The 12,434-nt window shown below is 55.7% G+C and overlaps 1 protein-coding gene across 1 annotated transcript in view; it reads left to right on the top strand.

Annotated features, from left to right (window-relative positions):
* NPC1 (NPC intracellular cholesterol transporter 1) overlaps positions 1–12,431 on the top strand; it is a 39,986-nt gene extending 27,555 nt beyond the window's left edge. Inside the window, exons 12-25 of the mRNA XM_079785274.1 lie at positions 891–1,080; positions 1,518–1,700; positions 2,451–2,565; positions 4,081–4,208; positions 4,298–4,435; positions 5,545–5,634; positions 6,044–6,234; positions 6,507–6,622; positions 7,204–7,333; positions 8,488–8,688; positions 9,333–9,564; positions 10,150–10,263; positions 10,932–11,094; positions 11,944–12,431. Of these exons, the coding sequence (XP_079641400.1) occupies positions 891–1,080; positions 1,518–1,700; positions 2,451–2,565; positions 4,081–4,208; positions 4,298–4,435; positions 5,545–5,634; positions 6,044–6,234; positions 6,507–6,622; positions 7,204–7,333; positions 8,488–8,688; positions 9,333–9,564; positions 10,150–10,263; positions 10,932–11,094; positions 11,944–12,023 (2,071 nt within the window). The 3' untranslated portion in view covers positions 12,024–12,431. The remainder of the gene's footprint in view (positions 1–890; positions 1,081–1,517; positions 1,701–2,450; positions 2,566–4,080; positions 4,209–4,297; positions 4,436–5,544; positions 5,635–6,043; positions 6,235–6,506; positions 6,623–7,203; positions 7,334–8,487; positions 8,689–9,332; positions 9,565–10,149; positions 10,264–10,931; positions 11,095–11,943) is intronic.
* Positions 12,432–12,434: the final 3 nt, after the last annotated feature.

A 12,434-nucleotide genomic window follows, 5' to 3' on the forward strand; every position in this document is an offset into this window, starting at 1 on the left:
CTTTTCTCAGAGTTTTATTGTTTTGGCTCTCACATTAGGTCTTTGGACCTTTCGAGTTCATTTTTGGATATGGTGTGAGGTAAAGGTTCAACTTTCTCTTGCATGTGGCTATCCAGTTGTCCCGGACCATTTCCTGAAAAGGTTACTCTTTTCTGCTGTTTGCTTCTCTGTTGAAAAGTAAGTGGACTCTGGTTCTGCTCCTTCACTCTGAATGTGTAGCCTGTGCAGGCAGCACACTCCTGTTCACTCTCGTTTTGTGATGAGTTTGAAGTCAGGACATGCAGACCCTACGGTTTGGTCTTGAAATAGCAGGTTTAGCTCTTCTGGGACCCTGCGATTCCCTGGGAATTTTAGAATCAACTTACCATCCTGCAAAGGAGTCAGCCAGGGCTCTGTTAGGGCTGCTTTAACCTGTAGATCAGCTTTTAAATTCTACTTCACGAGCATGTATCTTCATCACAGTGCACAGTACTTCACTTAGAGATCATTTTAGTAAAACAGAATGAGACCAGGAACTGATTTCTGAACTTGTTCCAAACCGATTTAAATGGCAGAAAACTCAGCATGTCTGGCACTCCTCCCTCCCGTCTCCGGCAGAGAAGATCTGAATGCAGATAAGGCTCCGTAAGCGTGGCTTTTTGTCACAGAACCTGGGAGAGCGCTGGCCGGGTGACTCAGTCGTCCCCATATGCCAGGGTTCAGTCCTCAGAGCTCATACAGGAATCTACCCACAAGGGTGTGAATAAGTGGAACAAGTCAGTCTCTCTTTTCCTCTCTGAAAAAGTTAATAAATAAAAATAAAAAAACTTGTTTTAAAAGTTGGGAAGAAGTCCCTCACTTTGCTTTCACTCAGTTTTAACTAAAAATATAAAATTCTTTGTACTTTTTAGGTTCATTAATTTTGTGAAAAACTACAAGAACCCAAATCTCACCATTTCCTTCACTGCTGAGCGAAGTATCGAAGATGAACTGAACCGTGAGAGCGAAAGTGACATCGCCACCGTGGTGACCAGCTATGCCGTCATGTTTCTGTACATCTCCCTGGCCCTGGGGCACATCCGGAGCTGCAGCAGGCTCCTGGTGAGGGCCTCGTGGGGCGGGGGTGTGGGTGTCTGTGTTGTTAGGAGTGGAGGGTGCAGCCTAGGCCCTCTTTTTGCCGCTAGTTAATCTTAATTTACCATGTTCAAACCTGCCTCACATTCCTCTGTGCTTTTTTAGTTGTAGGTAACAGTCCCTATTCCCTGCATTTATTTTCCTCAGTTCCAACTTTTTTGGTTTATCTTCAACTTAAAATTTATTTCACCTGGTCCAACTTTTTCTAATTTGTCTACTTATCACCTACGAATGGAAGCTCATCATATAACTTCTTTAGTAAGACCTAGACAATTTTTCTTATTTTTTCTCAAATTGCGAGTTGAGCTTTTAGCTCCAGATGGGCCGTCCCGTGTGGCTGGTGGACTGGAGTGACAGGTAGGACAGGGTGCGCTGACGGCCGGCGTGTCTTTGTTGCATCTCAGGTGGATTCCAAGGTCTCCCTGGGCATCGCAGGCATCTTTATCGTGCTGAGCTCGGTGGCCTGCTCGCTGGGCATCTTCAGCTACGTCGGGGTCCCCCTGACCCTCATTGTGATCGAGGTCATCCCCTTCCTGGTGCTGGCGGTCGGGGTGGACAACATCTTCATTCTGGTCCAGACCTACCAGGTGCGTCTCATGTCACAGAGCGTGGCAGCTGACGGGCGAGCTCCATGGACGGGCGAGCTCCATGAGCGCTCACCCCTCTTTGGTTGGTGTGATAAAGCGAGAGTCTGATTTTAAACATGTTCAGTACAGAGTGTCCCAAAAAAATGTATACCTACACTTTAACAGCTGATTCTATGACGTTTGAAAATGAAGTGAATTTTTTAAAACCCTGCCTTTATAATTTATAAAGTGTGTGCATACATTTTTGGGGACACCTTCTACACATGCATAAAGGGCTAACGGGCCGTGGAGAATATTTTGGGTACAAGTGCTATGAAAATGGTTCTCCGCATAGTGTAGAAGGAAAGATTGTCAGAGGTGCCACTCAGGACTGCAGGTCAGTACAGGACCTGCCAGGGTAGAAACCGTCTCCATCACTGTTCTCACCTGGCCCCGCCCTTGTCCGTCGCCTTCCCTGCGTGGGACTCAGTGGCCCGTAAGTGGCACGGCATTTCGTGATCGGCCGCCTGCAGCCTGCACCCCATGTATTTTCCTCAGAAGTGACCCAGCCTTTGCTGGAGCCTCGCCTGTCACCTAGCCCAGGGTCAGGAACACCCTGAACGAATCGCCAGAGACCTGCCGTGTCCCCCACCAAGGATGACATTCAATCCGTAAATGCCACTAACCATTTTTCTTTACTGTTAACACAGAAGCAAAGAGGTGGCGTTGTGCCTGAGAAATGTTCATGTTGTGTGCTTAATTTTTTTAAAGAGAGACGAACGTCTTCAAGGAGAGACCCTGGACCAGCAGCTGGGCCGGGTCCTGGGAGACGTGGCCCCCAGCATGTTCCTGTCGTCCTTCTCCGAGACGGTGGCCTTCTTCTTAGGTAATCGCTCTCGAGTTCTGCCGACTGCGCTGTGGGGAGGAGCCTGGTGTGACGTGCCCACTGCTTTTCCTGCTGAAGCTGCACTGAACTGGGAGGTGCCCTCGTGGACGCGGGAGAGCGTGGGGCAGGTCCTGGTGTCAGCTAGCCAGTATCTTCCTTCTGCAGTCTTCCAGGCAGTGTCTATCTCGGGGGCCAGGTGCCTGCCCCCCCCCCCCCGCCATTCCCCCTGTTTGGCACCCACAGCAGATGTTGGTATTTGAAAATAGCTTCTCGCACAGCCACAGGCTCCTCAAAACAGCCCTCTAAGCAGCTCCAAACCACAGGCAGCAGCTGCAGGCGCGTGCGCTGTTCTCTGGGCAGTCGTCCTGTGCATGCCGCTCACGGGACCAGCGTGGTGATAAGCTGGGTTCTCGGGTCTTTCCTCAGCCCAAGGAGCTGGAACAGAACCAGCACTTTCATAGTCCTTCCTCCTGGGGAAATCAGCCCGTCCTGGGGCCGAGTCTCTGCCCGCCTCTGGCGTGTAGTGAGAAAACCGGCTCATCCTCTGAAGAGGAGGCCGGTCAGGCTCGCCCAGAAGTCAGGGAAGACACAGCCACACATGCCTGCGGGCCACCAGGTCTTCCCGGGCTGAGCAGGAGCCTCGCCGGGGCAGCCTCCGCACGGACACCAGCTGTGGTTTGCGTTCCCATGGAGCCCTGCGGCCTGAGCCCTGCGGCCTGCGCTCCTCTCGGTGCAGGTGCAAAGCAGCTAGTTCCCCTCACCTCGAGGGCGAGAAGCCCAGGCGAGTGGGAGGGTAGTAGCAGCTGCTGCACCTCAGGCGGACGCTGGGGGGACATGGTGGGGGCTGCAGGGCATGTCGGAGCCCACGTCCTGTCCTGCCAGTGTGTGGTGCTGGCCGGTGCTGCGGTCCAGGCTATCCTCAGCAGCACTGGGAAGCAGACTCTCCCTGTTAAATGTGGGCTCCTCATTTACGTTCAAGTGCTTTAGTGAGACGGGTTCACAGAGTGTGGGCCACGCGGGCTCACGTGGCCCGGAGCTGCCGGCTTTCAGTGAGAGGGAGCCCAGCTTGGGCGTAGAGCTCCCTCCTGTGGCTGTGACTACGCTGAGCGATGGTGTGACAGCAGAAGGAAGGTGTCCCTCTCACGGGGGCAGGGAGGGCACCGTAAGAAATGGCCTGTCCAGTGGTTCTCAAGTTTTGATGTGCCTACATTTGCTCAGAGAGCCTATTAAATACACGGGAGTTGGGTTGGAGTCCCACTGTCTTGGTTAAGCAGGATGGGGCCGAGCCCAGGAACCTACATTTTTAACTCCCAGGTGGTTCTGATGCTGACAGCATCTTGAACAACTCCAGGCTTACAGCCTCTTCTCAGCTCTGGGGCACCTTCCAGAGACGCAGCACCCTTTGGGGGGTGGAGGGAGGGGAGCAGTTCTATGGACCACAGAGCGTGCGCCGCGCCAGCGTCCTCTGCTGTGAGTGGCAGTGACGGCCGCCTCCCTCCCACCCGCCTCCCGCAGGAGCCCTGTCGGTGATGCCCGCTGTGCACACCTTCTCGCTGTTTGCTGGGATGGCCGTCCTCATCGACTTCCTGCTCCAGATCACCTGCTTCGTGAGTCTCCTGGGGCTGGATGCGAAGCGTCAGGAGGTGAGTTGTTACCAGAATGCAGCCTGTTTCACCTGTGTGTGGAGTCTGAAGTCCTGGAGGGCATGACCTTTGCTCCCTTCGTCCCTCAGAACAACCGGTTGGACATCCTGTGCTGTGTCCGCGGCGAGGATGGCACCGGCCTCCAGGCCTCCGAGAGCTGCTTGTTCCGCTTCTTCCGAGACGCCTACTCCCCGCTGCTGCTCAAGGCCTGGATGCGGCCGATCGTGGTGGGTTTTCTCCCGCACAGACTCTGTCCTGTGCCTCCTAAGAACGGCACGCGTGGGGGTTCGACAGCTGTCAGCTGCGTGTGCAGAAACAAAGCTGATACGGACAAATACGTATGAGTAAATGTTTATTGTTTATTTTTTAAAATATGTTTTTATCGATTTCATAGAGGAAGGGAGAGGGAAAGAGAGAGGCATCAATGATGAGAGAGAATCATCAATCGGCTGCCTCCTACTGAGAATCATCATCTCCCTACTGAGGATCGAGCCTGCAACCTGGGTATGTGCCCTGACTAGGAATCGAACCCTGACCTCCTGGTTCATAGGTTGATGCTCAACTGCTGAGCCGCGCTGGCCAGGCTGTAAATGTTTTTAGCTATTTTTTTGCAGTCAATGTAAGCAAGAGCTTTTGAGTTTTTATTTTGGAATAATTACCGATTAAGTTGCAAGGTAGAGGGGCCCAGATTCCCTTCACCCAGTTACTCCTTCGTCTCACGTAGTGTAGTTCAGCCTCAAAACCAGACTTTGACTGGGCATAGAGGGCGGGTCTGCTTCTTGTCCTTTTATCCCACGTGAAGATTCACGTACCTGCCACGCAGTGAAGATCCGTGACCAGGGGTCTCCCGTGCTGCCCCCTAAGTGTCGTCCCTCCCTCTCTCCCCCGCAGCACCTCGATCTCTGGTCCTCGCGACCAGCAGAGCTTTTATTGTTTCTGTACGCTTTGTGGCCCCACCTGCTGTCTGTCGCTGCTCCACTAAGAGAACATCAGCTCCCAGTGTCGGTGGAAGTCAGAGCAGCCGTGGCATACTGAGCACTGGTGTCAGGTGCTGGCTAACGTCTAGGTCATGCCTAGATTTTCCTCATTTAATCCACGAAACTGGCTGGTGGTAGAGACTCAGTTTCCCTGGTTTGTTACGAGAGGCTCAGCACTTCCCCGTGTCCCTGCGTGCACAGAGGGGCCGCCCGTGAGCCAGGTGGGCCGCCTCTAGGCGCCCTGAACTCGGCCACACCCCGTTCTCCGTGTGCTGGGTGTGCCGTTCAAGCTTGCTGTCCAGTTTGGGAAGGCCTGTGTTCTGTGTGCGGAGGCTTATTCAGCTCCTGTGACATTCCAGATGGCAGTGTTTGTGGGCGTTCTCTCCTTCAGCATCGCCGTCCTGAACAAGGTGGAAATTGGATTGGATCAGTCTCTTTCGATGCCAGAAGTAAGATGCCTTTTATTCTAACTTATTCAGCCAGGGGTGAATACATTTTCCAAACACGCACACAGATGTTTCAGGTTAATGCCTGCTGTGCCTGTAAGTGCTGATGGGGCCTCCTGTGACCTCAGCTGCCACAGGCTCTGCGGGTGGGGCCTGGCCCTCTGAGCTCAGACAGTGCTGGGCACAGCCACAGTGCGAGCAGCCAGGCTGACCCTGTGAGGTGCCCCCCTGACTGCGGGACCTGCGGGGTGCACCGAGCACAGGAGGGTGGGAATGGGACCAGCTGTGCAGGGAGTCCTGACTGGACGGTGGCGTCTTGGCCAGGAACCTCCACACCTCCTGGCCTGCGTCACCTCACCTCATCAGACACCCTCAGCACGTCCACACTCTCTCCTGCTGCCTCTTCTTGCAGGACTCCTACGTGACGGACTATTTCAGGTCCCTCAGCCAGTTCCTGCACGCAGGCCCGCCCGTCTACTTCGTGGTGGAGGAGGGACTGGACTACAGGTCCCTGGAGGGGCAGAACCTGGTGTGCGGGGGCATGGGCTGCAACAACGACTCGCTGGTGCAGCAGCTGTTCGACGCGGCCGAGCTGGACGCCTAGTCAGTACCCGTCCCCTGGGCTGCCCGTCTGAAAGTTCTCCCTGAAAAGAGATTTTCCCGGGAAATTAGGGTTCAGAATGTATGCTGAAGCGAGCCTTCCCTGAGCAAAGCCTTTAGAGGACTAACGTACCGTACCGCCTGGGGCGCAGGGTTCCATGAAGGGTAGTGTCCTTTTGCCCGGCAGCAGCGTTGAGTGCAGCCAGGACGCTGGGTGTCACGAGCAGGGCCGGGCTGGGGCTCCCGGGCGGGCGGTCATGCTCCTCTCCCCACAGCACCCGGATCGGCTTCGCCCCCTCGTCCTGGATCGATGACTACTTTGACTGGGTCAAGCCGCAGTCCTCGTGCTGCCGGGTCCACAGTGGCTCCGGGCAGTTCTGTAACGCCTCAGGTACGTCGCCCCCGAGTCGGTCCTGCTGTTCTGAAAAGCATGCTGACGTGAAAACCGCTTGGCACTCACCTCCGTTCATGCATTGCCCGCCTGCACTGGGTCTTCTCCCCTCCTCAGTCTCTCACTCTCCAGTGCGGCCTCAGCCTGCACTCCCCGACCCCCCTGGGCTGCAGGCTGAGCCAGGCCTGAGTCAGGAGCTCTGGGTTTCGAGTTGGGGATTCTCGTCTTTTTCCCGACGACACCGCTGCTCACGAGCTTTCCTGTTAGCGCTCTGTGGCTGCCCTGTGGTCCCTGAGAGTTGAGGTCGTCCCAGAGTTTCCCTGATAAAGACACGGGAGCCCTGGCTCTGTGATACCCATGAGGCCGTCCTTCACGCAGGACACGTGTCCTTCACGCAGGGAAGGACGTGTTATAGCCAAGGTGGAGGTGGCACCTCAGTCAAATGCGTCCAACTGTGAAGCTCACAGGAGCTTGAGCTTTTGGACAAGGAAAAGGATTCAGGAAAAGGTTCTCATAAATGTTTTAAAGTGCAATCTGGAGACCCATTCTCTTCTCCTTGGCTCTTCCCACGTTTCTGCTAGTGGCCGACCCTGGCTGCATCCGCTGCAGGCCTCTGACTCCCGAGGGCAAACAGCGGCCCCAGGGGGGAGACTTCATGAAGTTCCTGCCCATGTTCCTCTCCGACAACCCGAACCCCAAGTGTGGCAAAGGGTAAGTGAGCCCCGCGGATGTGCACCCACCTGTTTGCACAGAAAACTCGGGGAGTGTGGGGGAGCAACAGTGGGAGAGGCCCTCTTTCCACCCCTCCTCACCTGTTCCTGACCTCGGGGAGAGAAAGACACCCCAAAACTCCTTTCCAGGGAGCTCCTCTCTGTCTCCAGCTGACGGCATCCTGGCTGGGCTCTTGCTCCTTGGGCGTCTCTGCCCGGCCCTCCTGCTGGTCCGTGGGCAGAAGGGAGTGGTCTGTTCTGTGTCCGTGGGCACAGGGGCCAGCGTCTGCTCGGGTGAGGTCATCCTAGGCTAAGGCTTAGATGGTTTTGGCCCCACTGTGCTGCTCCCCAGCCTGTGCCTGCAGCCAGGCCGCAGTCTCCACAGAAGCAGGACATCTGGCCTGGAGATGGGGGTCACGGGGGAGCGGGAGGGCGGCTCGGAAGCTTTCGTAGGAGAGGATGCGTGTCAGGTAGGCCCTGGACATCCTGTTTTCTCCTAGAAATAGATTAGTCCCGAGTCCCCTCACACGTTAGTCACGGATAGCATGTCTGTTTCGAGGCCTGTACCAGGCTCTGTGGGAATGAAGTGAAGTGGAAGTGGACCTTGCATCTGGGTCTGTGTGCAGACTGAGTCTGTGTCCTACACAGAATGAGCCCTGTGAGCTCAGCCTGCACGAAGCAGTGGCCACCACCTCTGTGCTGTGTCCTGCCCGGCACCACCACCTTAGTTCCCCAGCTTCGTGCGGCCATGAGTCGGCAGTATCGTGAGAGACGAAACTGCGCCCAAAGGCAGGGACTCTGCTGACGGTTCCGGGCCGTGCATGGCAAGGCCACTCTGCAGGTCGACCCCACGTGGGCTCACTCCACGGCCTTCCTTCCCCACTTCCTGTTTCACATCCTTGCTGAGCAGACTCATAGGAAAACGCATTGGCTGCGAGCAGAGCCAGATGAGAAGCAGGAGCAGCTGTGCACCAACCAGCCAGAGTGGGGAGAAGCCAGAGGGAGGCAAGAGCCAGCTCTTTAGCGTCCCCAGAGGGCTGCCCTGTCGCTGAGGCAGAGCCAGCCAGCCTGCGCCCGGCCAGCGACTCTCCTGTGCCTGCGCGGACTCTGCAGCGTGCGGGGCTCGGTCCTTCTGACACCACTGCCTTCTCTCAGGGGCCATGCTGCCTACGGGTCGGCCGTTAACATCCTGGGCAATGACACCGGTGTGGGCGCCACCTACTTCATGACCTACCACACGGTGCTCCAGACCTCTGCTGACTTCATCGACGCCCTGAGAAAGGCCCGGCTCATTGCTGGCAACATCTCCCAGACCATGAGCCAGGGAGGAAGCAACTACCGCGTGTTTCCATACAGGTGGGTGTGGCTTGTACACATGGGGTGTCCTAGGGACGGGCCACACCTGTCCGGCAGGGGACGGCGCTGACCTGTCCGGCAGGGGACGGCCCTCACCTGTCCGGCAGGGGACGGCGCTGACCTGTCCGGCAGGGGACGGCGCTGACCTGTCCGGCAGGGGACGGCCCTCACCTGTCTGGCAGGGGATGGCACTAACCTGTATGGCAGGGGACGGCGCTGACCTGTCCGGCAGGGGACAGATGTTTTTCTGGGACATGTTCTCAGAAGGGATGTCCTAATTCCTGGGAAGAGCTGTGACCTTGGCAGAAAACCAGCTCTCCTCCAGCCCTGCACAGGCCCATTGGCCTGAGGTAATTCTCGGGATAGAGCAGCACTTGTGTTTTCAAAATACCCTGGAATAGTCTTTGTAAACCTGCAAAGCAGGGTAGGCTGGGATTAACAAAAACTTTATATAAAGGACAGGCATAGGGTCATTGTTAGGCCGTGGGGGCAGTGGTCATCGCAGGCCCGCTGCATTGCTGTCCCGAGTCCTGCTAGCCCGGGGGTGTTCTGCACGGCTCTGCCGCCTGCTCCTGGGGTGGCATGGCGGCAGGAGGGGGTGGAGCTTCCAGGGAGGACGGCTGATGGTCTCCCCCGCCCCCCAGTGTGTTCTACGTCTTCTACGAGCAGTACCTGACCATCGTAGAGGACACCGTCTTCAACCTCTGCGTGTCCCTGGGGGCCATCTTCCTGGTGACTGTGGTGCTGCTGGGCTGCGAGCTGTGGTCTGCGGTGATCATGTGCGTCACCATTGCCATGATCCTGGTCAACATGTTTGGCGTCATGTGGCTATGGGGCATCAGCCTGAACGCGGTCTCCCTGGTCAACCTGGTCATGGTGAGTCCTGGGTCACTTCCTGGGACCCGTTTCCAGGAGAGACGGCCCAGCTCTCATCTCCCTGCACGCGGAGGCGGGCCGCAGGCGCGTGAGTGGGACTGGACGCCACGTGCACCAGTGAAGTGTGATGTCACGGTCTAGTGTGGCGGATATTCTGCCTTTATTATTCTGTGGGGTTTGCAAAAACATGTAGCCTAATGACAGCAACAAGGTCACTTTTTATTTAGAAATATTGCCCCCTCCCTGGTGGAATTCTCTGACCAATACCTTTTGCTTCCCACAGTTAATAATTAATTAGTCTTGACGCTGGGAGTGTTCAAGCTGGTATTAACAGAAAGTAGCAGCAGTCCATGCTCTTCAGGTGCCCGCTTCCCCTGAGACAAGCAGACATGCTGTATGATCCGGGTGCTGGGCGCCTCCCCGCGGGCCCACCAGTGCCCAGTGCATCCAGGCTGGTGTCACGGGGCTTCTCGGGGCTCGTCCACGCGGATTCTTGGGGCCCTCCCCCAGGGTGCCCGGGGAAGGGGTGGCTGCCTGTGGTTTCGGCCAGAAAAGGCGGGTCGTAAAGGAGGCACTTCCTTCCAGAGCTGCGGCATCTCGGTGGAGTTCTGCTCCCACATCACCAGGGCCTTCACAGTGAGCGCCAAGGGGAGCCGCGTGGCGCGGGCAGAGGAGGCGCTCTCCCACATGGGCAGCTCCGTGAGTAACGCGGGGGATCGGTGTGGACTGAGCCGCTCGGCCAGCCAGGGCTCGGGAGGGAAGGGGCATCCTCTGCTTAGCAGCAGCTCCGGGTGACAAGGTTTCAGACAGTTCATGAAATAGCTGTACCCCGGGCTTCTTTACCATGTTCCTGTGGGTGAAAGCTCGTGGGGCGGCCGTGTGGCCGAAGCAGGAAGAACAGGGTGGATGTGAGCGAGCAGGAGCCTTTGCCACGAACCCAGGCCAGTGAGGGGCGGGCAGCAGGGCCCAGTGAGCGGTCTGTCCTTGTGTCTGCAGACTCTCACCCCATATCCTGGTTCAACCAACCAACCACTTGTTACTGAAGAAGGACTGTTACCTAGTAACACAAACCTTGTTTTATAATAACCATTTTATACTTAACCTGGTCTTCACCTGAGAATATAAAGAAATGTATGAATAGTGTCTATGCAGAAACAGCTTTACCCTTGTACCATTGCCTTTGTTCCAGGCTCACAAGCAGTACATACAACAATTTTAAGTTGAACATAATGTACTTAGCAGGAACTCTTAAAGCTGGGGTTCAGGCCCCCATGACTTTTGACCTTGACTACTAAGAAGTTCCTGTATTAGGAAATGTTCACTTATGATAGGGGATTAGAGCAGTTCTAACACCGTCTCTCTTTTAGGTATTCAGTGGAATCACACTTACAAAATTTGGAGGGATTGTGGTGTTGGCCTTTGCCAAGTCTCAAATTTTCCAGATATTTTACTTCAGGATGTACTTAGCTATGGTCTTACTGGGAGCCACGCACGGGTTGATCTTCCTTCCGGTCCTCCTCAGCTACATCGGTGAGCTGTCTAACCTGTGAGTGGGTGGGTGGAGGAAGCGTGTGACCACAGGAGACCTGCTGCCTTGAAGCAGCTTTGAAGTATTTGACTTGTACTGATGGGTCATTTACAAGCAGGACTGAGGGAGGTCTCATGAGAAGACGCCCACGTCCCAGCTCCTCATTAGTGCACGGCCAACACTGCCTGGACGGCCGGCCTGGCTGCTGAACAGGCCGAGGGCCGGCTGGGAACGAGTTTGAATGTCGGCCCAGGCAGCGCCTCCTCCACTGAGACGCGTGGCCACACGGCCAAGCCGTGCCCCCAGCTCAGTGTTCCCGCAGCAGGCCTCTGCCGTCCCCTCACTTCCACCTGTCCTGAGGATGCTCTAGGGCTGCCATGACGACTCATGGTTGAAAGAACAGGACGGATTTGCTTGATTGATAGCAGGGATGGGGAATGTCCGGCACAAGGGCCGTCTAAGGCCTGTGCAGTCATTTGGTCTGGCTCTGCCAAGGCATTAGGGGCGAGTTAATCGTTTGACCAAGCCAGCCATCGTGGCTCAGTGGTTGAGCATCGACCTATGAACCAGGAGGTCACAGTTCGACTCCCAGTCAGGACACATGCCTGGGTTGTGGGCTTGATCCCTAGTAGATTGATGTTTCCCTCCCTCCCTCCCTCTCTGAAATAAAAATAATATACATTTAAATGTTAAGTTGAAATTTTGTATGGCCCACGAATGATGTTACAAATCTCCAAATGGCCCTTGGCAGAGAAAGGTTCCCGACCCAGTTTATATGTTTGTAACCAAGTTGAAGCATTGAAATAGATGGAGAAACCTTAGAAATGACACAGCTTCTTTCTGCTTCCCAGGACCATCCGTAAATAAAGCCAAAAGCCTGGCCACGCAGCAGCGGTGCAGAGGCACAGAGAGAGAGCAGCTCAGTTTCTAGCCCCTCACATGGCTGGGGACCTGGAACTGTGTCTGCGGGTCGGTCAGTGCCCCGGTGGAAGGAGCTGCGTTGCAGGTTAAGTTGAACACTGGATGTCACCAGACTCTGGCGATGGGTCGAACGGCAGCCACTCTGGCCACGCGCCTGTCCACTCAGGAATGTGTGTTACTAACCGTGGAGGCAGCCCTGGACGCGTCTCCAGTTCTCCCAGCATGAAACCCGACTCTCAGCGAGGGGTTGACACTGGACAGACACTGTGGAGGCGCTCGGCTCCCTGGCCCTTCTGAAGTCCAGTCAGTGCGATGCTGCTCCTTTTTGAGGAGTGAGCCAGCACACAGATCCCACCGCATTTTTAGTAACATTTGAGGATGTTGCAGGTACACTTTATTATAGTCTTTTGTAGTTTAAAGA

Source organism: Cnephaeus nilssonii, assembly GCF_951640355.1.
Source record: "Cnephaeus nilssonii genome assembly, chromosome: 11".
In the NCBI taxonomy this organism is placed as follows: domain Eukaryota; kingdom Metazoa; phylum Chordata; class Mammalia; order Chiroptera; family Vespertilionidae; genus Cnephaeus; species Cnephaeus nilssonii.